The sequence below is a fragment of the Lagopus leucura genome, unplaced genomic scaffold (genome assembly GCF_019238085.1).
Source record: "Lagopus leucura isolate 7727_CA_CO unplaced genomic scaffold, USGS_WTPT01 Super-Scaffold_100022, whole genome shotgun sequence".
Taxonomy (NCBI): Eukaryota; Metazoa; Chordata; class Aves; order Galliformes; family Phasianidae; genus Lagopus; species Lagopus leucura.
The window spans coordinates 7,639,933-7,666,914 of NW_024962275.1; the positions used below are offsets into that span (position 1 = coordinate 7,639,933).

At 42.9% G+C, this 26,982-nt stretch overlaps 1 protein-coding gene across 4 annotated transcripts in view; it reads left to right on the top strand.

Annotated features, from left to right (window-relative positions):
* The first annotated feature begins 241 nt into the window (after nucleotides 1-241).
* The window catches only part of TNC (tenascin C), a 65,701-nt gene continuing 38,960 nt past the window's right edge, over nucleotides 242-26,982 (top strand). The window contains exons 1-3 of one of the 4 annotated variants that reach the window (XM_042878870.1): nucleotides 242-447; nucleotides 24,594-25,186; nucleotides 26,106-26,982. The exon at nucleotides 26,106-26,982 is cut by the window's right edge and continues 308 nt beyond it. In XM_042878870.1, the coding sequence (XP_042734804.1) occupies nucleotides 24,724-25,186; nucleotides 26,106-26,982 (1,340 nt within the window). In that variant the 5' untranslated portion in view covers nucleotides 242-447; nucleotides 24,594-24,723. The remainder of the gene's footprint in view (nucleotides 448-24,593; nucleotides 25,187-26,105) is intronic. The other 3 variants (XM_042878866.1, XM_042878867.1, XM_042878868.1) reach the window with 3 other exon arrangements.

The following is a 26,982-nucleotide window of genomic DNA, read 5'->3' on the forward strand; positions in this document are numbered from 1 at the left end:
TGACTTTTTTTTTTTTGTTTGTTTGAGTGGTTCAGGGGTTTCCTTCTTTAGCCATAAACTGCATGCAAATTCTTTGTGTGTGTGTGTATGACAGTGTGTGTCTGTAAGAGCGTGTGTGTTTCTTCAGAAGCTAAGCCAAAGAGAGAGGCTGTTCCTTTAAAGCAAAACTGAAAAAAAAAAAAAAAATGCCTCCAGGCATCCTATTACAGTGGAATGAGCCAAGGATCAGGATTTGCAGCTCAGCTATATAAACCCGGCAGAATCTGGCTGATCAGACCAGGGTGCCGCTCTGTCAAACGCTCCTTTCGCACACGCGCACCAAATGAGACGGCACAACTTCTCTGAGTTTTGACAGGACGGTGAGGAAGTCAGGAGCTGGTAGCTGGCTGCAATACCTCTGCTTGGTGGAGGCTGCTTGCAGCGGGATCTGATCTGTCAGCCCACACGGTAAGCCTGCTTCCTTCCTCAATTAAAATATCAGGAGCTCTTTTCCCACCCAAGTCTGCAGTAGCGATCCGTTGCGACCGTGGCAGCTGTGACTTTGTTCAGTTGGAGCAGGCACGGGTTTTAGGGAGTGTTTCATCTTTCGTTTGTCTGTGCTCCCTGATGGCATAACAACATAGGAAAGGTTTCAATGGCATTGATCTGATCCGATGAATGAATGGAAGATGGGTTGGTTGAGTGCTGGTAGTTGACAGGTTGGGCAGAAAGTTGGGTTTGGATTTTTGTCTTGGCTCATCAAGGTAAACGTGTCTACTGTTCTCACACTGTGCACCAGACAAAATCCACTTGTGATTCTCAGTCCTCACAGGTGACTCTTCCTACGCTCTGCTGTACAACCTGGGAAAGAATCAGGCCTTTTTTCCTTTGCTGTCTGCACGCCTATTTGCACTGAAGCCTTTGTCACCTTCCTTCCTGCCTCCACTTGGCTCCAGTTTCTTTTAAAAGCCCACCACTGTCTGAGTTTGCACTGGGGAGCCAAAAACAAAAGAGGGTTCAGCCTGTAGCTTGTTTCCAAGTGCTGACATGGGTGGGTTCTGGGCAGCAGGAGGGTTAAATTTTCCATCATTGTGGAAAAATGAAGACACTTGCTTTACGGTGTGCCTCGGCAGCTGCCTTGTGCACTGAGCTTTTCTGCATGACTGTGTCTGCGCTTAGGCTCAATCTGGCATAAAATAGAGAGGCTGACCAGGAGAAAGTCATTGCGGCTAGCTCCATTTGAGACTTAAGGACACTTAGTAAAAACTTCATGTTCAATCATCTTTGCAGTTTCCTCTAAGTCATTTGCTCTCTGGCTACTTGGGGGAGTTTTTGGCAATCACTCTAAACTGTATCACATCACATACTGGATGTGGTGTGTTCAGATGGTTGTGATGTGTTCCATCGCACATTGGAGACATGAAGTTAAAAAGCAGAGTAAGGTGTTTATCAAATTGTCCTTTATGTAAAAGGAACAGAAATCAGTGAGTTGTGTGCTGTTGTATAGACAGGGCAAAAACCTTCCCATCAGGCTGGTGTGTGTGCTTTTTACCTAGATCTTTCAAAAATTAAACAAAAAAGAAGTTAAATAATGGCAATTCATTTTACACGCTTCATGGATGATGTTACAATGTGTTTGGTTTGTTATTATGGCCAGGCTCTGCGTTGCCTTTTAGAGCTGTGAAGCCTTACAGGTGCCGCAGGCAGTGAATGAGATGGGCAGCGGGGGGCTGTGATCGTGCCTTGAATTCCAGGAAGAGTGGCAGAAAAGGGTTAAGGGCGCTCTTTTTTTTTCTTCTTTTTTTTCCCCCTCGCTGCTAATGGAAGCTTAGTAGCAAATGAAACGTTTAGCCAAAGTAAGGGGCACAGCCTGCCTGCAGCTGACCTTCCCTGGCATTGAGTTTTGAATGCACTTGAAGTGACTCAGTGAGTTCCAGTGAGTCCCCATTGCTGCCTCTGCTCTGTGCTGGGGAAAGGATGTGTGCCTGAACTGAGCAGGGGACAGGCAGCTGAAGGGGCAGAGCGAAAAGAGATGTTGTGCAGGGCAACAACACATGTTGTGCTTGCCTCCCCATCACTGACCCCACCACATCACCATCCTCAGCAAATTGCTATTCGTTTGCCCCCTTTGCTTTTTGCTTATTACTTTTATCCTCTGGCTTCTTGCAGCCCAGGGAGAACTCTTTCTGAGTTCCAGTCCTTGATCTTGTAACTACCATTAATGTTTTCAAGGCTATAGAAAAGCCCTGTGATCTGCTGAAAAGCATGCAATCTGCAGATCAGAGTGCCCTGTCTCCTTTGGAGGGGAAGCTGATACACTGCTGCAGAAGTCTCATCCAGGTGCACTGTGGAAATAGATACATGATAAGAGAAAACAAGCCAGATCCAGTCCTCCCGGTGGAATAATGGTGCTTAATGATGTTAGCTGGAGGTTTCTGTTAATAGAAATCAAACCATTGTGCAGGCAGAGCAGTATTTCTGTAGGTGTTCAATGTTCAGGTGGTGATAGCATATTTTTAATATTACTGCTTTTTTTTGTAAGAATATCTATAAAAAGCCAAAGACTATTCACAAGTGAAGATGTTCTGACTTGCTGTAAAGAGGCTGTCAAAGTGTTTTCTTGGGCATTGTTTCCCTTTTTGATAAATGATGAGGTGGGAAGGTGTGTGCTTCTTGAGAGCTTTTCATCCTTCCATTCCCAAGAGCAAAGCCGAGGAGAAAATGAGGAGCATTGGAAGCAGTGAGGTCGCTTTGGAGCCAGAGCTCCAATCCTTTCATCTTTCTGGTAGAACCACTGAAATAACAGACCTGTTCTTGTAGTTGTCTGCCTTTTTCACAGTGCAACAAGTCAGTCTGTTCCTTTAGCTTTGTAGGATGTGTTAAGGGGTTTGAGTGGTGCTGAGCAGCAGTGCAATGTACTGGATTGCATGGTGATGTTGGTATAAATGGATGTCTCACACTGGCAGATCTGTAAGGGAATAGCAGTGTTCGTTCTGTAGGCTGTTTCCATCAGTGAACCCAGTCATCTGCCTGGGTTAGACATGGATTTGCAATATAGTATAGCAGAGAGTGGTTTCTACTTCACTGTTAAGCACACATTTACCTGTCCTAATCCTGTGGAGTACAGTGAAACAGCAGAAATTCAGACTTCTGGTTTGAAGTCAGTGATAATATATTCAACCTTGGTGACATTCCATCACAGCACTGCTCAGCTCAGCGGTCACTGACTGTTTTGAGGTCTGGCATCTTGAAAAGCTCTGAGCTTAGAAGGGTATAATTGATATCACTTGAAAGTCAGAAATCTCAACTTCTCATTAGCGAAAACGTGTTTGTTTTGAACTGTGACAGATTGGGATACTGGGCTTTAAAACTATGCTCTGATTTACCAACCATGCACTTTTTCAGATTTAGTTTCTGGTATAAATTTAGTGCACCCTTCTCAAGGGCTGATCACTGTCATCAAAACCAATGGCTATCAACCACAAGTGTCTACAGTGGCTACAAACCACCAGGTGGTAGCTATTCCTTATAGTGCTAAGTGAGTAGACAATGTAATGTCCTTGTTAGCAAAGTAGGAAACTAAAGAGGATAACCTGCACAGGTCATCATCATCCAAATGCAGAAGTATGCAATAGCAGTGTGAGGAATTGTAGGACAAGTAGCTTTCAGTTCTGGGCAGAAAATACTAAAACTGGAGCTTGAGCTGGAAATGAAGGGATGTGTACAGGTCAGTTTTGAATTTACAGTATGTGATTTAATTGGTTAAACTGCTCGATGTCAAAGTGGATTTGCTGTCTGTGGCTTGTTGGTTTTGTGATGGTTGGAGTGGATGATCTTGTAGGTCTTTTCCAACCCTGGTGTTTCCGTGATTCTGTGTTTATTAGAAATTGATGGTGGCGCTACTACTGCTACAGCACGTTAGTTTGTCATGGTATTACAGAGAGTGAGTTGCCGTTGTAAGTGATGCTCTCTACCACAAAGAATTATCATTAGCAGTCCAAAAATTCTTTGTGTTGTGAAGAGAAAAGAAGGAGGAAACAGGAGAGTTCTCTGAGGAATGGGAACACTGGGAAGAAGATCAAATGGACAACCCTGGGACACGGCGTTGAGCTGTCTGTTTCCACTGACCTCTGGGTTTTATTCAGGTGTGAAATGTCCCCCAGCTCAGTGCTCACTGTCCATTTGTTCTTTTGACCCTCTGTCCAATCTGAACTGAAGTTAAATGCCTTCCACATGTGGGAAAAGTTAAAAGCTGGGCATTCATCCAGAACCGTATGAAATCTTTCAATGTATGATGTAACTGAAGTGGGCAGACTGGGGAAGGGGAGGCAGAAAGGAGCTGTGCCTGATGCGGTCTTTTGGTTCAGCAGACGGTATTTGGGCACTGAAAGAAGGAATGTGATAGGGATCTTTCTGCTGCAAGTACAAATTTTGAAGTACTTATTATCTCTTTTTAACATTCACAAATAGGAGCAAGCTCATTACACAGCGCTGGAATGATGTACGAGGGCTGCTCCGAAACTAATGCCTCCTATTTAATTGTGTTGGCTCATGATGTCAGAGGCGGATGTTGGTGGGATGGCAGCAGAGGCTGAACTGTACCCACCAATATTCTGTTACATTTTGTTGTCATGTGACAGATGGCAGCAGATGAGACCGAACAGTGGATGTGAGTACAGCGAGGGGTGCATTTCAGCAGTGGCATGAAAGATAAGCCATTTTCTGGATAGACATGAACAGCTCTCACACCACAAAATGAAGAGCATCTCAATCAGCTCATCTGCACAAATCTGATAATCATAGTCACCACGTGAAAAAATAGTGTTTTGTAGCTGAGAATTTGCTCTATCAAATAGTGTTATTGTGCTCTTTGTATCTGTTGTAGTTTCCATGGAAATAATAAGAGGCATTACTTTCAGACTGACATATGCACATGCATTTATAACTAGACATGACCTGAATGTATTTTACTGAATTAATGTGTGCATCCTTTCTCTTTCTCCTATGTACTGCATATCGTGTTGCTGACAAAACAAGAACCCTTAAAGCTTCAGTCAGTCTATCTGAACTTTGTTATAGTGCCCTTACAGAATACCAGTTAATATCTGGGCTGACATTATATCCCACAAAACACTCATCAAAAACAAATGTGAGATTTTGAGGCCCAGGTTATGGAATCAGAAAGAATAATCTTCCATTTATGTTTTTGTTTCACTTCTGCATGAGTCAGTCCCCAAAGATAAATTCATCCTGAGTTGATCCTGTTGTAAGCAATTTCTCCAAATTCACATCCTTAATTGTCTTGCCACTGCAGATTCAATTAAACTAAGGTGGGATGTTGCCAAGAACTTCCAACTGGAGAGTCCCTGTGTACAAATAGCCTGTGGCATTTTGTATTCTTTGGGGAGCGGAGAACAACGTTGCCAAGTTTGCATTCAGTCATCCATCACATATTAGCCTACTGGAGGTCCATTCTTCCCTAGCAATAGGGGAGCTCTGCTTCCTACTTAGAAAGATTACTCACTCAGAAAGCTCTTTCCCTGTAACCAGAACTGCACAGGGAAGAGAAAGGAAGCTTTCTTCAATTCATATAAGCGCTCAGTTTCCAAACCCTTGACAAAAATGATATTGTTTCATGCTTAGAAAATATATTCTTTTTAGTAATTGAGTAGAAAGTACAGGGTGGTAGAACAGAATTTTTTTAATATGTTTCAAAAACAATTACTTGAATCATAGATGTGACAAAGGTCTATTGTAGTAGTCTGCCTCTTCCCCATACTGGGCTGTAGCATGGGCTGTATGTGTACAGATATTGGCCAAGATATTCAAAGGAGTCTGAAATTGGGCGCCTGGGAAATTCCACTGCAATGGGTTTGTTTCAACTAAGTGCTTGAGCATTTGTCTGTACTTTATCCCAGGGAGCACCAGAACATCAAAACCTTGTGTCTGCAGTGGGCAGTCTCTTCTGTTCGATGGAAAGCCTCTCTTTGGATGGGGCAGTTGTACATGGCTGTGCCAGATTTAGTGGTTATCTTCTTTCTGGCATGATCTCATTTTGTCAGAAGTCAGTTTGTCAGGCTTTCTAAAGGGGTTTAGTGTCCACTTTGCACCAGTTCTTTGTTTTGACTGGTTCCTTTGGAGAACCAGCTTCTTCTGGATACACTGAATCCTCCTAAATGGTTTCTCTGTGCTGTGTGACAAAGGTTTATGCCAGGAAAGATATAAAGGTACCCTGTGATGTATAGGCAATCCATTCCACTTAGTGAACACAGTGTAACACATTTTTTTCCTTTACTTGTGGCTTGTACTTCCCTTCTGCACTGCTTGTACTGCAGTAATTCAAGGCTGACTCAGAATGAATGCTGCACACTGTGGGCTACAAGTGAAATGAGAACAGGATGCATATTAAGGGAAAGGTCTCAGATCGTTTTTCTTATTGAAGTATTTTGGCAATGTAAATAGTTTCCAGGAAAAAACGCTGGTGTTTCCCATGGTGAGCGCTCCTTATGAATGTCCTATCTATTTTTCCAGATTGGTGGCCAAGTGAAGTGTTTATAGGAGGATACACCATCCACAAGCCAGGGAATTTATATTTCCACTGCCAAATGTTAATTAGCATATAGGTTTGCACACTTCACAGGTTAGCAAAGCAATCACAGCAGTCCACCACAGCACCACAAGCGCTGCAGCTCCAGGTTTGATGGAAAGAAAGAAAGGCCTAGAGAGAGAGCCATTCTCAAATAAATTAGCACTATTGGTACTTTTCTTGTTGTTCTCAGGCTATTGTTTCATATGCTATTTATTTGCCTCACTAGTACACTGGGATTTGAGAGGATCACTGGCAGAAGGTAGGAAATATGGTTGTCTGTAGTATGTGTGCCTGTCCCTGCCTTCCCCATCTGTGGATATGGAACCTAGCCGAGTATCTGTGTCCTCCCACCTGTGTGCTCATAGCCCTGTGCTTCTGCTATGGTAATGCCATGTTAGTGCCTTGGAAGGTTATTTTGGATGAGGAGTTTCATTTGCTTTGATTTCATAGAATCATAGAATCACCAAAGTTGGAAAAGACTTCCAAGATCATCTAGTCAAACTGTCCACCTACAACCAATATTTCACCACTAAACCACATCCCTAAATACAATATCTAATTTGGTTAGGATCTCTCCAAATTTGGCTGTGAATATATTTCTAGATCACTAATAATTTTACTGTCACTTTTCATGTGGGTGAATGCTCCTCTGTAAGAAAAGGGAAATGGTCCAGAACGAACACAGTGCTCTCTATGCTGTGGTTTGATTCTCATTTGTTCAAGTTTTGTTTCTCAGAAGACATGCAGGAGACCTTAAATTGTATTTGTTTTTTTCTCTCTCTAGATATATATTTACATCACATTTGATATAAGCAATGTGCAATTCTGATAAATATGAATATGCCTTTAATAACCTATAGTTCTATATCCCAATGTCCTGTAAACACACCCTACCAGACTGATAAAGAGAAGGTATCAGTGCAAAAAAAAAAAAAAAAAAAAAAAAGTCAAGTTTACTGTATCAAACTCAAACCGTTTCAGTGGGGAGAGAGTTTGTTCTGCTGATGTGAGCAGCAATTTCACTTTGATATGGGATGTTGAATATGCATATAGAGTACCTGCTTGTCATTGTCTTAATTATACAGTAGAGAAATTTCTTTTTGCAGAGGATGCCTGAGCCTGATCCGATTTGGCCTGTGCTCATTTAGGTCAGAAGTGTTGCTCATGCAGTTACATGGGGTTAGGACCAGTTGTGACAGAGAGGAAATTAGGATCTGAGCCCTTTTCATGCATAAAGCAGCACTTTATTGCATTATTCCCTGTCTGCTTTAGTTCAGTATGCATTGCTGAGGGGATGGTTTGCTGCTTTGCAGACCTCAGAGACTGCCAGCCAAATTCTCATGTGACAAAATTGCATTGATTTCACTGGAGATCTGTTGCTGGATAATTGAGCTCCATGTCCTTTCTTTTATTCCACAGCTCAAATTGCTGTCAGCTAAGCCTTTAACACAGGCAGGTTTCAAGTCACAATGGGTTAAGAAAAAGAGGTCAGAGCATGGAGGTCTCTCAGGTCTCCCATTAGTGTAACAGTGCCCGATTTGTTGACATAGAAGCAGCAGGGCAGGTTTTTGTCCGGGGTTATTCACCGCTGTAACTCATCTCTTGCTCAGAGCTGTGTATGTGACTGTATTTTCCACTACATTATAGAAGTGCTTCTGCTTTAAATCAGAGCACTGAGAAAAAACCTCAGACCGGACCGGTTGAGAACAGCCTCCTCTCTGTTTCCAAGTGCCTCACACTCCATTTGCTTCACGTTCTGTGAATCTGATTCCTACTTCGTCCTGCCATGCCACGGTTGTTTTCACTCCATCTTCACTCCTCATCGCATACTTTGTTCTACTACAATGTGCTGCCCTACCCTACTTTCCCAAACGTGCAGATTCCTGATGCTACAGCAGCTGACAGAACTGGGCCAGGCAGACAGCTCGCCTGGGGCTGTTACTGGAAGTCAGATTTCAAGGAACTCCTCCGGTGCTCCCATGAGTTGTAGAACTGCACGCTCCCACACGTCTGGGATGTTAGTACCAAGGACAGAGGAGCTGAGTGGGGAGGAAAAGCCGCCCGACAAACTGAAAATGGCCTGAAAAACAAAGAATTAACCCGAGGACGAGCTACGAATGTGCTTCCATAGCTTCTATTAAGAAGACCAAAGCCTGCTAATGACGAGAGGCACGTAATAATATTTCTGATTGCCAGGAACAACACAGAGTTTTAGGGCTGACTTGTGAGGCATTTCGGAGGTGGCATTTGCAGTGCTTGAATAAGTTTGTGGTTAAATTGAAGTGAAATTACAGACTGCACGTGAATAAGCACAATGAATTCTGAAGGTATCCTGCTGACCGGTGTCATCTCTAGCATTAAACATTTCTTGTTATTCCAGACCAATACACATGGTAGTTATTTGTCTACTACTTAATTACAGCAGAGCCACTAAAGCGTGATTCCACTTCGCTTGCCCATGTACCTGACATTCCTTCAACTGAACTCACTTGAAATATGGAAAAGTCAGGTGTGTGGAGTGGATTTTTTGGCTCACCACAGGAAATGCCAGCATTTCTTCCTGGAAACTGTTTACATTACCAAAATATTTCAGTAAGAAAAATGGTCTGAGACCAGGAGCAACAATGCTGTCTCAGTGTGTTTCACTTGTTCACTTGCATGCTCTGTGTGCATTTAGTATGTCAGTGGCTCGTGGTTCCTATTTTCTGCTGCAGTTTCCACCAGCATCTTTGGTAAATAATGAATTTGGAGTTTTTCTTTTATAGCTTTGCCTGCTCACCCATTTATTCACCTCTTCATATTATATCATCAATTGTTTTCATGACTCATCTCCTACCTGTCATTATCAGTAAGAAAAAACCTGATGTTTGATTCCCCACTTGTGAATTTTAGGGACAAACTAAACTGACTACATTTGTACCCCCAGAACTGTCTGCTGCTCTGAATCTCTAGTTCAGCTTGGCAGTGGGGTGCCATTCTGAAACCCAACTCACTTTCTCTTTGAATTCTGTAGTGAACATAGTTTTTTATTTCACCTCTACAGATTTCATTATGGAGGTTTGGAGGCATAAGATTTCTTACTGCAGCCTTGCAAAATCCAGTCTCTCTCTTTCTTCCTATGGAGATGGGGTCTGTTTTACATGGTCCAACTTGCATAGGTCTCACTGTCAATCAGGGCAGCTCCTTTGAAGTGTAAACAAAGACAGAATTGTATGAGTTTGTCTCGCAGTCAATCTTGGTTTTGATGCAAATTTGGAACAGAGAGGATTGGCACCACGTAGCCAGGAAGGGAAAGGGGTAAGGAAAGAAATCAGAAGTCCTGAATTTCTCCTCTTCCCATCTTATCACAAAACCACTCAGTGAAATGGGCTGTGGAAAACCTACGGTGGTTTTGGGAGAAGCACCGTGGAGAAGGGTCTGGGAATGAAGCAGAACTTTGTATATGGAATGAGCATAAGTTGCTGTGATTCATGCATACAAACCTCATAGTCTGAAACTGCATCAGCGAGCCCTCAAAATGATTCAAAGTGAAGTCTCCAGTGTCTACCAAGAAAATAATGAGCTCCTGACAAAGTGTAACTTGGCAAGGAAACTTTCCAAAGACAAGTTTAGAAAACTGTAGATCTTTTCCAGTTCTACATACGTCTTTGCTGTGGGGAGGAAAAAGCCAAGAGAGCAAGCAAATGCTTTTGCTATTAGGAAAGACTTCGTTAAAAGGCACAGTACATACTCAGAAGGCGAGAGTGATTTCTGCTGTGAGATTATGCACAAAAGTTGCTTTAGTTATGAATGGTAGATTTACGTTTTGTTTTTAATAGGCACTAATCTAGGCTTTAGTGCCTGTGGCAGCTCTGCTATGGACCACATTCAATTTCACATTTAACAATCCAGTGCTGCACGTGTATCTTCAGAGACAAAAGGGTGAATCTCACTCCTGTGCTGTAAGTGCAAACATGGGGTTCAGAGGAAACAAAGCAAAGGAAGTGCAAACACATCCCTTCCCATGGAGTCTTTCTGAGATGACCCATTTCTGCAGTTCTGCCTCTTTTCAGAACAGAGACTGTTTTTCTGAATCTACTGCCTTTGTTGCTGGTCCCATCACTGGTGTTGTGCTGTTTATAATCCATAGTTTTTGCCTAGGCTGTATCTGCCTGAGGCAGAATTCTTCAGCTCTGAAGGCTACAGTAAGAGCAGAGATTGCTTTGCAGATAGGAGAAATAAAATTTAGTAGATTTAGTAGATGGAGAATCCTTTCTTTTTTCTTATTTTTTTTTCTCTCAAGTTTGTAGCAAATTGCTCTACTTGGCTGATTGCAGTGCACCCTGCCATGAAACTGAGTGTAGCTCAAAGGCACCCCACTGACCTGCTTGTTTTGTTTCTCTTTTTTGAGCTCTTGTTTCAAAAAATTGATGCTCAGGTGTCCAAGCTCTTAACAAAAAAGAGTCTGAATTCCCTGTTAACTTGTGCCTCATCACAGTCTCTGTGAGTTGGTGCCAGTACTCCTATAGTTACCTCTTCTCAGTTTAGATGTAACACATTTGAGTATTCTGCCCCATAAAAATTAGCTTCTTTCTTGTGGCTTGTACAAAATTCCTGGTGTGGTTTGAGCTGGATGTAGAATTCTTCTTTCCTTCCTGTCTGAAAGCATGAATCATTTCAGTTGTGCAACAGCAGAAGACGTTGCTACACTACGGTAGGTACAGCTCATCATGGAGGAAGGTTGCATATGTGTGTACAAGAATGATTCCTCTGGTGATTTCATAAAACATCTTAAGACTGTTAGAGATGAAGGGATGTTCTGTAGATATATGGTACTTCTTCTCAGTTACAGATTTTTTCTCAAATTCTGGTGTGTTTCTCTGTGGCTTTTACTAACCTTATCATTTATTTCCATGGATTCATCTTGTTCTTCTGGTAATTGGCTTGGCACATTCTATGGTTTGGCTTCAGATTAAGGATTCAACTTCTTATTGTTACCCTAGAGTTTCAAGCAGTCATGTAGTTATCCATATATTTGCTGCACATCTTTGGTCAGACTTTCCTCTCAAATTTGAAAGATATATCTCTGAGATTCTTTTTCTTCCTTATACTGTAATGCTGCAGCTTTTTATTCTTTGTATTTTTTATTTCTGGAAATTTAATAGCATTTTCCAGGTAAGTTTCTAATGATTTAAATGAGGATTTAACAATACCACACCATGAGGTCCTTGAAATACTTAGTTTACTGAGACATATGTTCTCCCATGAGGTCTTAGCAGTGAATAAATTGAGATGATTTACACTGCATATACATTATATATCAGATGATATATACTGCAAGAAGTTTGAGTTTCAGTCTTTCTGACCACGAGACCACACCACTATTAATCTCAAGGCTGTGAGCACTTTCTGGAATCTCTGCCGAGAGCCCTTTGTGCTGTGGGAACCCCACATCTAGCCAGCTCATTTAGCTTCTCTTCTCTTGTCATGGTTCAAAGGGCTCTGAGATGGCTGACCTTTGGTTTTGTCTCAACTACTGTTGGGAAGTAGCTTTTCCAGGCCTGGGGAATCCATTCAGTGGGAGTCGTTCATCCTTCACTTTGCAATAATTCTATCTGGTTGCAGCATTTGCTTCACTGTGCCATTAAACTCTCACGCCCAGGTGAACATTTTCCTTGGCTGTCCTACAGGTTTGTTCGTCTCAGATTTTATTTCCATACTAATTTTCCCATCAGTCAGCAGTCAGCTCCCTAATAACTTCATCTGGCAGTTGGTGTTCCCTAGCTTCATACAGGAGAGCCTTTATTCTCCAGAATGCCCATCTCCCAGCATCACAGACCTGCATAGCCTGACCCAAATCACACCAACAAGCCACTGTTGTACATGGCTAAAACACAAATTTATTTAAAATTTTTCGTTTATTTGACTTTTTCAGCTCAACACTGAGTTTCACTTCTCTACATCATAAAGGGAATAAGCTTAATTTGTTAAAAAAGAAAAAAAAGAATCCATTTTATAGATGGAACATTTTAATTTCCTGGGCTTTGCAGCTCTAAGTTTGAAAGGAGCTGCAGCATCAACTACATGAGACGTTACTGCAGTCAACTCACTACAGCTTGTATTATTCCTTGGCATCTTTTTATATGGTCTTATCCTCATTTTTTTCTCAGACAAAATCTATGTTTTTTAAAAAAGTAATGCGGGCAGATATTTTTAGCTGCTGTGAGTCACTGGAGTGCCATAGGCCATATTCACCAGCTGGTCTTCCTGCTTTGTGGGGAAAGAGAAAGAAGAGTTGGCTAATACACCAGAACAGCACGATCAAATTAGAAGACAGAAATGGAAGTATTTGAGCTGTCTGCTCCCTCCACATCCACAATTCTGTCCTCTCCATTCCCAGTCTCTCAAGCTTTTTGTTTCAAATCTTCAACCAAAATCCCTTCTTGCCAAACCTGACGGCACAGGGGAAGAGTGTTACTGGCCATCAGCCACAGTAAGGTTTGTTGTAGAAAGAGCAGACCTTGCCTTGCAAGCAGAGGATTCAGCATCTCCAAAAATGATTAGAAACAGGAAAGTAGTAATAAAAGAAGTCACCAACAGTAAAAAGCTTTCTGCTCCTTGTATCACTACCCTTTAATAATTTGCTACCTGAAACTTTAGTTTGGTGTCTCATGATGCTCTGAAAGGCACTGGCATATCTTACTTCCCTGTGGATGTTCTGCTTTTAGAGCTGTAAATTAACATAAGGTTCATATTTTTATTCCTTTCCAGGGATGAAGGAAGCATGAGCACTGTAGTTTTTCCTCTGTAATACTCTTCATGCAGTAATTGAAGTCCAGGCTGCTCTGTGTTTTATTAGAAGGAAGTAGATGCAATTGAGGCAGCTTTTCTTTCAAAAAGGCCATTTTGTTCAAAGAAAAAATTACTGGTTTCAAAGATGACCTCCTCAGAATGTTTTCTCACGGGTGGGATGGAATTTCTTGTGAGATAAAGAACTCCTGAAATAATGCTGATATTTTAGTTTTCTTCTTGCTGAGTTTTCAGAATTGAGTGAAAAATGACAACTTTCAATGGCCAAATAAGTGTTGTGAACAGTTTTTCAACCAGCCGTATATCTTACTGTGTCATCGCTTGGTCACAGTGGTTTTTTAGTGCTCTTTTTATATAGTCAACTTCTACATAGCTCCTTGTTTGCTCAGACTGCCAGTAGGGAGGAGGGGGAAATCCTAAGTGAAATAACCCACAAATAACAGGGAGAGGAACTGAGGTTTTTTGTTTTTTTTTTTCTAATATAGCCAACCACTGATGCCACCAAGTAACAAATGTGAATGAATGAAATTCTATTAGGCACAGGTATTTAACAACAGGTTAAAATTTCTTACAGTTTGTTAACATCTTTGGCTGTTTACAGATCAATCAGTGCATAACAACTTGAGCTTCTCTGTTCTTAGACTTCCCAATCTAAGGTGGCTTTGGATGCTTGTCCCGTGAAGAAAATCAATGATGATTTAGTTATAATTCCCTCATTCCACGTTGTCAGAACTGAGTTGGTATTGCCAACACTAGGTAAGGGGCACTACAAAGCACAACAAAAGTTGGCTGAGCTGCCGGGCAAAATTCTCACCCAAAGGGTTGAGTCTTCAAGCCAAATAAATTGGGGCTACATTTTAATTTACCTTCAGGGTTTGGCAAGGATTTCAGTGCTGCAGAAGGTAGGCTCTGTGGCACTGAGTAGTAGAGGATTGCTTCTGGGAGGCTCTTTCTATTTGGATACTGCATTGTGGTCCTTTGTAGTAAATATGCCATATGGATGCATGAAACTGTCAGTTGCCACAGGATTGGGTGCTTAGAAAATTTAAAAACAGACTAAGACCTTTGTTTTGTCATTTGAGATCAATGAAATCCTTCTCTTGTGCTCCTTCCCCATCTTATTTCCCTCTCCTTTTTCCTGTCAGATAAAATGAAAAGGAAAAAAGAGGAGACAATACAACAATTTATTTGTTCGCTTCTCAGTTCTGCCTGAGACTGTTTTTTAAAGACCCTTCTTTTGTGAGTTTAATCAGATGCCTGATAACAGAAAAAGCGTTGCTAACTAACCCAGGGTACAAAGAAGCCCCTTCAGAGGAACACATGACCTCATCGACAGGATTACTCTATCACATGAATTCAGACTCCATCGCACACCCAAAATAAATGTTAGGCTCCGCTTGCAGCGAGGTGTTTTATTCGCCTGCCTTCAGCAGGGCATATGCCTTGCCAACGTCTTCCTCAGTCACTGGGATTAGAAGTGTATGGAAATTCAGCACAAGAGGCAGATTTTCCTGGTCACAAACAGCCTGCTGTGCACTCCAAAGCTGCTGGCTGGCCAGGCCTTTGGGCCATTGCCCTACTGGAACCAGCGAGCTCTGGCACAGGTTTGAAGGCACGAAACAAGTCTGGTTTTCGCTCACAGCTCCCATTGTCTGAGCTGGTTTTGTTGGGTGCTCAGCAGCCAAGAGCTGACTCTGGGAATGCTTATGGAGCCGAATGCAGCTCCCTCCCCAAAATATAAGAAGTGACACCATTGTATTGCCTCAGCGCTCTCAGGGTTCCTAGCACTAACATCTGACAGCACTAATATTCTTAGAATATCCTCTTTACAGCAACTCTCAAGGCGGATGTCAATGTTTTCTAGCAAGGTGCTTTGAAACCTCTGTGTGAAGACATAGTATGTATTGCTGCCATGAATGGTGAGGAGGAGGCAGGGAGCAGTGCAGCCTGGCACGCTTGTGCTGGGTAAGGTGTAGAAGTGGAGACCTCGTGGTACCCAAGAAAAGGCAGGAAAGATTTCTGCTGTTGCTTAGGTAAAATGAACTGAAATGACAACATCCTGCCAAGTCATGAACTGGTGGCGTGTTTGGTGGAAGTCATATTATCCGTACTCAGGAGCCTGAGAGCAGGCTGCAGGTCAACCTATAACATCGACTGAGATGTAACCACTGTTGGTGTCTAATTATGGACAATTAACAGTACATTGCATGAGAAGTTAGGCACCAAGTTATGAGCGTGGATTGAATAAGTCCGCATTACTCATCTCAGTCACTCAGCAATTGCGTTCATTCAGTTTGAACTTGGATAATTTTATTAAGTCCAGTGGTACCAAAAATGAATCATTAAGAGCTTTTAATTCCTGTGTTTAGTATGGGTCTCTTCCTGAGTCTGGTTGGCTCTATATAACTATGACATAATGCCACGTTGGATGCTTCTTATGTAAACACTGGCTATAAAACAACTGCGTTTAAATAGCCATCAGGCTCTAACCCAGGCCAAGAGAAGCTGTGATCTTCCAGAATTCAGCAGATGTAGTTCCTTTAGGGTCTGATCCCATGTGTGAGTCCTGCAGGACACTTGTGATACCTTTTGGTGGGACAGCAGATGGTGCAAACCCTCATTCTAGAGGCATTCCAGATGTCTGTTGTCTTTTTGATTAAATAAGGGGCTCAGGCCATTATGAGTGTGTCACTTCATGGTTTTTTTTTACATTTCTTGAAGGAATAGCAGAGTATTTTCAGCATGACAGGAAGAATTTATGGCTTTAGAGTTACCTACAGAAGGCAGCACTCAGGGAAGTGACCCCATGTGCATCCTGCAGGAGCTGTGCCAGGGCAGCAAGCAGTGTGGGAGGGGAGGAAGGTTCATCTTCTGCTCCATGCAGTGCTGGCAGTCCCAATTGGGGTTGGGGGGCATTGCTGCAATTGCCCCCACCTTCCATGCATTCCCCTGTTTTGAGATGGAGCATTTCCATGTTGCAGCTAATATTCAGCTAATGTAGCTGTGCCTGGGAGCTGTTTCTCCTTGTTCCGGGATGTGGAGAACACACAACATAAACGTCCTTTGGTAACACAGGTCACTGATATGGGGCTAACCTTCTTTTAATAATTGTAAACACAGGTCTGTTATTTAATGTCCTCCAATTGTGCCTGGCCTCTGGAATGGTTCCAACAGAAGCCCTGAGTGTATTCAATAAATAATTACATCAGTTTGGCCTTAACAGGAGTATCTTATATCCAGCAGCCCTAAACAACATGGTAGCTGTCTCAGAGCAGCCCTGATCTAGCCAGAATGCATAAAATCCAGAAGACATCTCATTTGCCCTTTCCACCACCAATCTTATCTGCTGTCTATCTGTGGCCTATTCAGAAGGCGATTGTTATCAAATCTCCTATTAAGAACTGTAGCCACTTGGCTGCTATTGCTTTACACATTTGGCTTCCTCTAACAGAAGTAGATACACTATTTAAATACAATAAGAGACAATCTGGTACAAGCATCACAGAATTTAGGCAAAAAAAAACTGAGAGAAAGTCTTCAACATAGTAGGATGTAGTATCACTCTTGTAGAAATCAGAGATATCGAAGGAATTAAGTTACTTAGTTATTTAATTTCAGTTATTTACACCTTGTTTAGGATGGAAATCTCCTATAAACTTATTAGAAATCAGAATGTTAATTGACTTGATGAAACAAGAAATTAGCAACAATCTCGCATGTCTCAGCGCTGCTGTTCCCCATACCTGCCTGTCCTCTGAGTTCCTCATCCTTTGCTCTTGGTGGAACAGCAAAAGCAGTATATTCACTTTGAATTTCTTTGCTTTTCCCATCACCAGCCAGGTAATTCTTAAGAAACAATAATCAAAAAGTCTTTAGGACTATGAAACTGGAAGGCACCTCTTGGTCGTTGAGCTCAATATCCTGTTATTGCAGGCACCGCGTCGTATAATCTGTTTTTCACTTCTATTTAATTATTGCATGTTTTCAGCAGCTATTTTCCCCCAGCTGTATCTCTGCCAGCTGACTTCATTTCTCATTTAATTCACTAGGTTTGCTCGCTAACACCGAACTGATCAAAGGTGTTACTGATACTAGAAGTAGACAACCTCTGAACTTCTGCTCTGCTTTGAAAATCAGCCAACCTCGTTGTTTAGCTTAGCTCAGAAATGTCTGTTCTCTCTCTGAGATCCTGAACGAGGACAGACCTAGGGAGATTTTCCATGGCTAAGAATACAGAACTGTTGTAACCAAGTAGTTTATAATGGAATAATCATGCTAATTTGACTCAAAAGTCACTGTACAACTGAAGGTTTAGGCTCTCATGGGGCTCCCTTTATGCTTATCATTCAGAATTTACCGTAGCTCTTTCACATTTTTTATGGATGTTGGCTTCAGTGGGTTATTTTTCCTCCCTCTTTGTGGCACTGTCATGCTGATGCCTTTGAAATATGAGCCTTTGCTAAATTCTAAATTGTACACAAAGCAATTAATTAAAATTCCTTCTAAAACAGCCTTGGCGAAGTCCTGTCTATGTGCTGCTTTTCAGCCAAGGTAGAATGGGAGGAGGCTAAAAGGGATCCAAATGGTTTTATTTAAAGTTGACGTACAGTAGGATCCATGAACCAGAAACTGCACAGCTTCCCAAAAGTAGAAATGTAACCTAAGAGCTGATGAAAAATTAACTGGAGTGAGGAGTTCAGGCTTAGCTGAATGGTGATTAATGTGGGACCTCAGGGACTGGATGGGGCAAAAAACAGCTGTGTATCCATTTGTATTGCTTCTCTTTGAAATAGACTGAGGTATACATCTGACTGCAATTCAGATGAACCCCAGGACTTTGTGAAGGATTCATTTGTGGTAGTTTAAAATCTGTTATACTAGTAAGTACAGAGGTGTGATGAGGCTCTCAGAACGTATAATGGCTTCATGTGACAACTGTAATCTATGAGAGCTCAGAAATTAGTGCTGAATTAATTGTGAAAATAGGTTCCTACCTCTGCATGCCCATGTTTGTGTTCTTAGCCCTGAGAATGGGGTTCCTCGTGAATGCACGATGCCAGCTCCAAATGAGACCCAGATGGCTGCAGGATGTATTTAAGCTGAGTTGTGGAAGCTCAACCACATCAAGCACAAACTGCCAGTGTGTTCTCAGCTAAAAAGGGTGGAAGTCCTAAAGGCAGAAAAAGAGAAAAAGAAAGTGTGGTACTAGGATCAGGGCTGGGAGGTGCTGAATGCCTTCTGGGAGGTGCTGATGTTTGAACTGCCATGATGGGATTCTGCAAAATTGGATCCTGTTTTCAGCTCCGTGGGTCTTGCCCTGGTTAAAATGCTTAGTCCTAAACGCAGGGCTTTAAGGAGCCCAGGTGGCCCAGTGCCAGCCTCTTTGTGTCTCAGTTTTCCATACTTAAGGTGGAGGAATGAGGTTTCATGTGTCCACTCCAATTGCTAAACCTTTTGGAACGTTTTCTGCCACCCCACAGCACACTTGGATACGATGGGGCCCTCGTTCTGAAATTATTCAGCATTACTGAATCATTTCTATAGTAGAAAGTCCACATTTGGGGGCTGGAGCTCAATGCTCTTTAAAGTCCTTTGCAATCTAAGCCATTCTTGGGTTCTATGACTCTATGATTCTGTAAGTACCTGTGTATGTTTAGATGCTCTGCTTCTCTATGTATATTTTAAAACTTTTGAAACTTGTTTCCTTTCAACCTCTTTCTCCATCCTGATGTCCAGAGAATATTTTCTCCCTCTCTTCACTGTTACTGAACATCCACCATGAAACCTGGAGACTGGATGGGTTGCAATTTATCTGACAGAGCGTTTGAGAATAAGGGAATTGGCTTCTTTCTTTCTTCCCTGATCCCTTCCTCTGTTTATGCAGCTGATTTAAGACTTTGAAGAAAATTTCTGAATTATGAGTATTTCCCTTTGGAGCTTCACATCCTGAAGTCCTATTCGTATCTGTGGTGTCTGGTTGCTGCTCAAACAACTGCAAATTCTCCCTGCACACACTGTCTGTATAATCCTCAGAGAAAACAGTGGATTTTCTGAGTTACTCCAGATTTGGCTGCCTTAAAAATCTGCTCCTTGGATTGAATGCAATGCAAAAAAGAAAAAAAAGGGAAAAAAAAAAAAAAAAAGGAAAAAAATGAAAGTAATTATTTGGCTTTGGCTGTTACTACTGGAAAGATTAATTGCTGCTAGAACTATTGCAAACTTCAGCTCTCAGATGTGATATGAAGTAGTCTGACCTAAAGTGAATATCCCTGCTGATTCCTCTGCCCTAGTAAAATTGGGAATGGAAAGAAAATGATTTCCTATAGCCATCAATGCATGGAAACAGCAGTGAAAGGCAAAGTCAGAGCTGTTCGTGCTTTGGCCTGCTGTGTCAAAACTTGCAGCCCTCACCAGCCTCTTTCTTTAAGAACACTTCAGTTTACTTCAGACTTAATCCATCTGTTCGAGGAGACTCCTGGAGCCTCCAGAGTCACATGCTCTTGGCAAAGCTGTGTTATTAGCACTTTTTCTTCAAAAGGTTGCACCTTCTGAAAACCTTCCTTATAAAAAAAGCACTCTGGCAGTCAGCTTCCATTTATTAATCCTCTGTAAAAGCACTGCTTTTCTTCCCTGTAGAGAATGCACAGATTCCCCGTGTCAGCACACAAGGAGCATCCCAGGTCTGATCAAATTTCCTGTCTGCACGGCAGTGGATAAGGAGAAGAGCACAGTGTTATCATGATGCCAGTGCTCACACAGTGGCACTGCTGGATGCTTGTTCTTCAGGGAACAGATGGCAGGATCCCACCTGGGTGGAAATTCTTGGGATATGAAGTTTCTTCCATTAACAAATCACAGAAGGCTGTTTTGAGGTTAGCAATTAACAAACCCTGAAGTACATCCTTCTCTGTTTTCTACAGAGGGCCATGGCTCTTTCCCAGCTGAGGTCTTCCCCTCTGTCAGAATCCATCCCATTGCTATTTCTGTCCAAATGTTAGCAAGGTGTGCTGGAATCCAATATATGTTGTCATTATTTTATCTCCTGCTGTGATGCTAGAAGTATTTGTTGGCAGAGGAGTTGTATTCTTTTTTTCCTCTCTTTTTTTTCCTTCTGCCTTCTTTATGTTTCATTTCCCAGTCGTGGCATGTACAGGGTGCCTGAGCAAGGCTAATCAGCCTTCTGCCTCCTTTCAGTAGGACAGCTGAGACATTTTTTAACACCTCTCCCTTCGCAGCTGCAATCTGTTTTGATTAAAATCACACCAGGTTCTCATTTGCATCTTTATCACTCCATGTGCCCACTAACAATCTCACAGCTCTACCATTCCTGAGTTTGCAAGAGAGACCAAAGTGGTACATTAGAACTATAAACTAGGCAAAAATTAATTCAGCTTCTCACACCTGCTGGTTTCCAGCAAATCTGTCTCTGGGGAAGGAAAATATTCATACACCACCTTTGCTGAGTGTTCCCCAGGAGTCAGGATTCCCTGTGCTTCTTTTCAAGATTGACTGACGTTTTCCTATTAAGAAACAAATTTCTAATTAAATTGAAAGGTCCTGACAAAGTTGTGATGTCAGTGGGGGAGAGAAGATATCGAAATCAAAAAATAACCCTAACATTTTCTTGTCTTTGACAGCTAGAGTATGTTGTACTTTCAGATGCTCAGATGAAAGGGTTTGTAGTGGAAATGAAAACTGTTCCTTTTCTTTGTATTGTCCACTTTCCTCCACATGTTATTCACAGTATTACTTGCTAGTGATTATGATTTTAAGGAGTGTTTTTCTAGGAGTAGTTCTTTTCTTTCTTTATTTCTTTTTTTCCCTCTTTAAGTGATATCTAGCATTTACATTTATGATTTGTACAGGAGTTTTTTCCCTCATACTTTCTGGGTCAGCTGGTATTGTACAGATGCCGTGATTAACTTCTTAATTTTTAGCCTCTATATTTCTTAAGCAAGTCAAAGAAATTCTGAATATGAACATCATCCTTTGAGCCAACCAAGATAAAAGGATGGGGAGGAGATGGCAAGTTTTGCATGTGGCTGGGGTGAAAAAATGTCCATTGTCTTAATTCTCTTTTGACTTGAAGTGATGGGTATTTCTACAGTCACTACCAGAGCAAGATGCTGGCTCTGCACAGTGCTCCTGTCTCACAGCTGTCCTGGAAATACTGCTGCTCTTGTTGCATTGAGAACTAGAGCCCAGGTCATGTCCACGTTATAATTCTCTTGGCTATGATCCTTAAGGTTAGACATAAAGAGGTGATGCACAGACAGTAACACAGACTATGAAAACATCCAGACCAAATGGTATCTTATGTTATCACTAAAATCCAGCTCTCCTTGCCGAGATTCCAAACTTCCTTCATTGCTACTGTTCTGGTGGCTGAGCCACTATCAAGGGCAGGTGAGACAACACGAGTTTGTAGGATATATTCTTTCTCATGACAAGCAGAAGGTTTTGCAGACCAGCCACGAAATCGTTGCTGAGATTTTTGAAGCGGTTGTGTTGTAGTCAAGATGGTAGGAAGACACAAAGGGGCACAGTTCATAGTTCATGTTGTGAAGTCATCTTCTTTTGCAGACTCTTGCTCCAAGACTCTTGGGTGCCTGTAAATAATCCAGCAGCTGATATTTGCAAAGGAAAGGATGTCTCCAAGAGGTAGTATGTCTGCAGCTTCTAAATACAATCCGTGTAAACCATTTTGAAAGGAAGAAGATGGGGAAAAATGGAAGAAACAACTGAGCCTGGCAATGGCTTTGGCTTCTATTTTTCTTTAGAAGAGCCTTCCTGGGTGGTCCCTCGTGGCCTGAGCTGTTGTGTAGACATGTTTGAAGGATTCTGAATGGAAGGATGTCGTCTTTGTTCTTCCAGCCAAAAATACGGCTAACGCATAAATAATTGCATGAAGGTGTCTTGTTTTTTGGGTCTCAGATCTATCAGTGGAGCTCAGTTTATCGTGCTGGGTCCTTGGCAGATCAGATGAGAAACACCTGATCCAGATTAGCTCAGACATGGCACTCAGTTTCAAAACACAAAGGTCGTAGATCAGACACTGTGGAATGCTTCTTCCAGACCACCCTTCATAAACTTCAAAAGGGTGTCAGACAAGATATATTACATCTCCCAGTATCATCAGTAGGCTGAGATATTTGGCTGAATCTAATGCAGTGAATACCCAGTAAAAATGATAGTGTTAATGTGGCTTTCATCCACAGTAAAATAAGTGTCTAGCTTTTGTCATTGGCAGGGCTTTCATTTTCCAGGCATATTCAGAACCATAGTTCTGAATCATAAAATAATCTGTAAGCTCATAGCAGTCAGCAGAAAAACTACTATCAACTTGCTAGGTTTGGACAAGACTCATGTTCCTCTAGGCTGGGAATTAAAAAGCTGTAAGGAAACTGATGATGACCTTTCACAGAAATTTCCTCTAGTTTGTTCTGCTAGGTGATGCATCTTTCAAGCAACCTGCCCTTTCAAGCAACCTGCCCCTTAAATAACTACTTGAGGCCTGGGCACCCATTTCAAATATGTAAACTTGTCTTAGGGCAAAAAGTTACAGCACATGGCATCTCAATGCATGGAAAGTAGTTTGCAAACTCCAAGTGGGTGTGCTTGAAGGTTAAATACCGCTTCAAATATTGTCCTGAATGTATTTAGTGAGCTGCAGTCCTTAGAGATTGAGTCACAAATGAGCCCTGGACCATGTTTCCCTCTTACTCTTTATTAACTATATTATGATCTCTTCTGGTGCAGACAGAGGTTGTAGATATATCCGAACAAATAGGATAAGCGTTAGAAATGGCTTCAAGCTGAATGCTTTTCCACAAGATAAAAGCCTCCACTGCTGTGTGTTTACTTCTGATTTATTCCCCAATAAAAAGGGGCGAAGTTCACTCTTTGTGAGCTCAACATTGTCTACACAAAAATTACTTCAGTGAAGTGTGTGATGTATGACTGTTATTTTTCACAAAACAGCTGGGATAGTATGGGAAAGCAATCCCATACATTTTATGGGAGGCAGAGCAGTGGAAGAAGCTAGTCTCCCATTTAACAAATGAGTTATCATCAAAATTGCGGTGTTCAGAGGATAAACTGCTGTTTCCTCCATTATTGGCACAAAGAAAGGAACTTACAATTGGGAAAGTCCAGTCACCAATCTAACTACTTAAATGAGTAGAAAGAAAAACTAACATTGAGGTGACATTTAATAGGTGTGCTTTGTTTAGTCCATCCATTAGCTGCTGTAGGTTCTTACTGTAGAAGGTAACAGGCCGATTCTGCATGAAGTCAACAAAAGTCTTTCATATCCCATGGCTTGTGGCATTTGAAAAGAAAGGGTTTGGAGTGAGAAGGAAGAGGAAATGTTGAGGCAACCTGAATAGAGTGAGTTTCGGGAAGAGTTAGTATAGGCCAGCCAGGTGCTTTCAACCATAAGCAAGGTATCATATTATATCTGATGAAAGATAAGACACCGTGAAATGTTGCCTAATGAAAAGGCTTATTTGTTGCTAAGAAGACTTTGTTTTACACCTCCATTAGTAAAAAGCTTCCTCTTTCTCTTGAAGAACTTCAAAGGATTTCATTTCCTTTTCTTCCTTCTCCCTCTCCTCCATCCCCAGTTTGGTTATGTGCATGTTTTCTTTTATCCTGCCCACCTGTTTTCTCTCTTACTCACCTGCCTGCTCTCCTACCCTTTGAAGTTTGCTATAGTACACTATAGTTCAACAGATTTCCTGTATTTCTACTGATATTTCTTACAGTCTGTCTTCCTTCTTGGATCCTCATCTTGGATAATCTTTTGTGTCTCATTACTTTTGTGCTAAAATGGCAATAGGATACAGGCACTGACTCCAGGATCCTCATCTGCAGTGTTCTTCAGAGCACTCTGTTTCTCTGTAGAAAAATTATCAAAATAGTAACATCTACTATTGGGCTACAAGCCCCACAGCTCAGATTCCCTAGAAGCTGAAATAAATTAAAGCAGGTGCAAAAGGGCTACAATGGGTTTATTAATGCCAATAGGCCTTTTGACAACGTCATGAGTTTTTCATGTGATCCATCTTCTAGTAGCAGTGATCCAGCATTCAAGCAGTGGGATAACGAATGAAGGAAATGAGACTTTCAGCTTTAGCTTACTTGAGGATGTGAGTGACTGTCCCAGCCCTGCTGTTGGGTAAAGCTGGTGGGGAAGCTGCAGTTCATCCCTTAACACTGTTCCTTCTTGTTTCAGGGAACAAGCGTGCCAAGAAAGGAAACTCAACTCAACTTAGTTTGAACTGGCTCTCAAATTTCTCCTCCAGACTAAAAAGGCCAAGCAAATATAAGACTCCATCAGCTTTGAAAAGGAACTGAACGCCACAATGGGACTCCCTTCTCAGGTTTTGGCCTGTGCCATCTTAGGTTTGCTGTACCAGCATGCCAGCGGTGGGCTCATCAAGCGAATCATCCGGCAGAAGCGGGAGACTGGGCTCAATGTGACCTTACCAGAGGAAAACCAGCCTGTGGTTTTTAACCATGTCTACAACATCAAGTTGCCTGTTGGCTCCCTTTGCTCCGTGGATCTGGACACAGCAAGCGGGGACGCAGACCTGAAGGCAGAAATTGAGCCTGTCAAGAATTACGAGGAGCATACGGTGAATGAAGGGAACCAGATCGTCTTCACGCATCGCATCAACATTCCCCGCCGGGCCTGTGGCTGTGCGGCTGCCCCAGACATCAAGGACCTGCTGAGCAGACTGGAGGAGCTGGAGGGGCTGGTATCCTCCCTGCGGGAGCAGTGTGCCAGCGGGGCTGGATGCTGTCCTAATTCCCAGACAGCAGAAGGTAAGGCAGGCTGGGGAACCACGCGGGGAAATTCTCGTGCTGGCAACAGATCTTGTTTAGAGTAGATACTCGAATCTGTTTCAAGAAAGAGTAAAAGTCAACCTGTTAAATCTGAAATGTAATCAATGTGTTTGCCAGCTTGGTTCATTCACAGTTCTAGTTTTATGGATCTGTGGGTCAGATGTTTGTCTGGGCCTTGTAGCTGTGGCATTGAGCAAGTATGGCACTTGGACGAGGTGACAGTGTCGGAGTTGAGATTAAAACTCGCACAGCCCAAGGTTTTGGCTCCACATGTTGTCCCTTTGAGCAGGCTGCCAATGTAGCTGTTTTAACATCCAAGTTTTCTTTAATAGAGACCAATAAAAATACAGCGGGACGTAGGCAATAGATTAGAACTAGTGAGAACAAATGATTTAAGAGGGAAAAAGAAAGTATCCCTCCTGCTGCTTTCTAAACTGGAGTAAGAGGTTGGTCATAAGATAGAGAAAACACAGGTTGGTCAGTAGTTAGGTCCTCTCTGAGCACAGAGCTGGTCTCACTGTTGGCGATACAGCGTGCTGCCTGGCTTTTTGTGTTCTGGATGAACTGGTGAATGATGCTTCATGGTGCGTGCCCTAATGAAGCAGTCAGGAAAGCTGCTTAGTCAGTGGAAGAGGGATTTTGAGAAGAGCAGAGGAATCCAACATGCTCATTTTACCAAGCAGTTGCAGGGGCGCTCCTTCGCACCCTGGCAGTAGCATGAATTAAAGCATTCCTGCTAAGTTTCAGGAGAGAAAGGAAGTGTTTCATTCAAAAAATGCAGGTGATTCTGTAAATCATGGCCCATAGGGAGCTGGGAAAACCAGACTCCTTTCAGTTCCCTGTGTGCCACGCTGGCATGACACCCCCAAGCTAAGGGTTTCCTGACTCATTGGTGCAGGTCGCCTGGACACGGCCCCCTATTGCAGTGGGCACGGCAACTACAGCACTGAGATCTGCGGCTGCGTGTGCGAGCCAGGCTGGAAAGGCCCCAACTGCTCCGAACCAGCCTGCCCACGCAACTGCCTCAACCGCGGCCTCTGCGTGCAGGGCAAATGCATCTGCGAGGAAGGCTTCACCGGAGAGGACTGCAGCCAGGCTGCCTGCCCGTCTGACTGCAACGACCAAGGCAAGTGTGTGGATGGGGTGTGCATCTGCTTCGAGGGCTACACGGGCCCGGACTGCGGCGAGGAACTGTGCCCTCACAGGTGCAGCATCCATGGGCGCTGTGTGGGTGGACGCTGTGTGTGCCATGAGGGTTTCACCGGTGACGACTGCAGTGAGCCCCTGTGCCCCAACAACTGTCACAACCGTGGGCGTTGTGTGGACAATGAGTGCGTTTGCGATGAGGGCTACACGGGGGAGGACTGTGGCGAGCTGATCTGCCCCAACGACTGCTTCGACCGTGGGCGCTGCATCAATGGGACTTGCTTCTGCGAGGAGGGCTACACTGGAGAGGACTGTGGTGAGCTGACCTGCCCCAACAACTGCAATGGCAACGGGCGCTGCGAGAACGGGCTGTGCGTGTGCCACGAGGGCTTCATGGGGGATGACTGCAGCCAGAAGAGGTGCCCGAAGGACTGCAATAACCGCGGGCGCTGCGTGGATGGGCGCTGCGTGTGCCACGAGGGGTACCTGGGGGAGGACTGCGGGGAGCTGCGGTGCCCCAGCGACTGCCACCACCGTGGGCGCTGCGTCAATGGGCAGTGCGTGTGTGATGAGGGATTCATTGGGGAGGACTGCGGGGAGCTGCGGTGCCCCAATGACTGCCACAACCG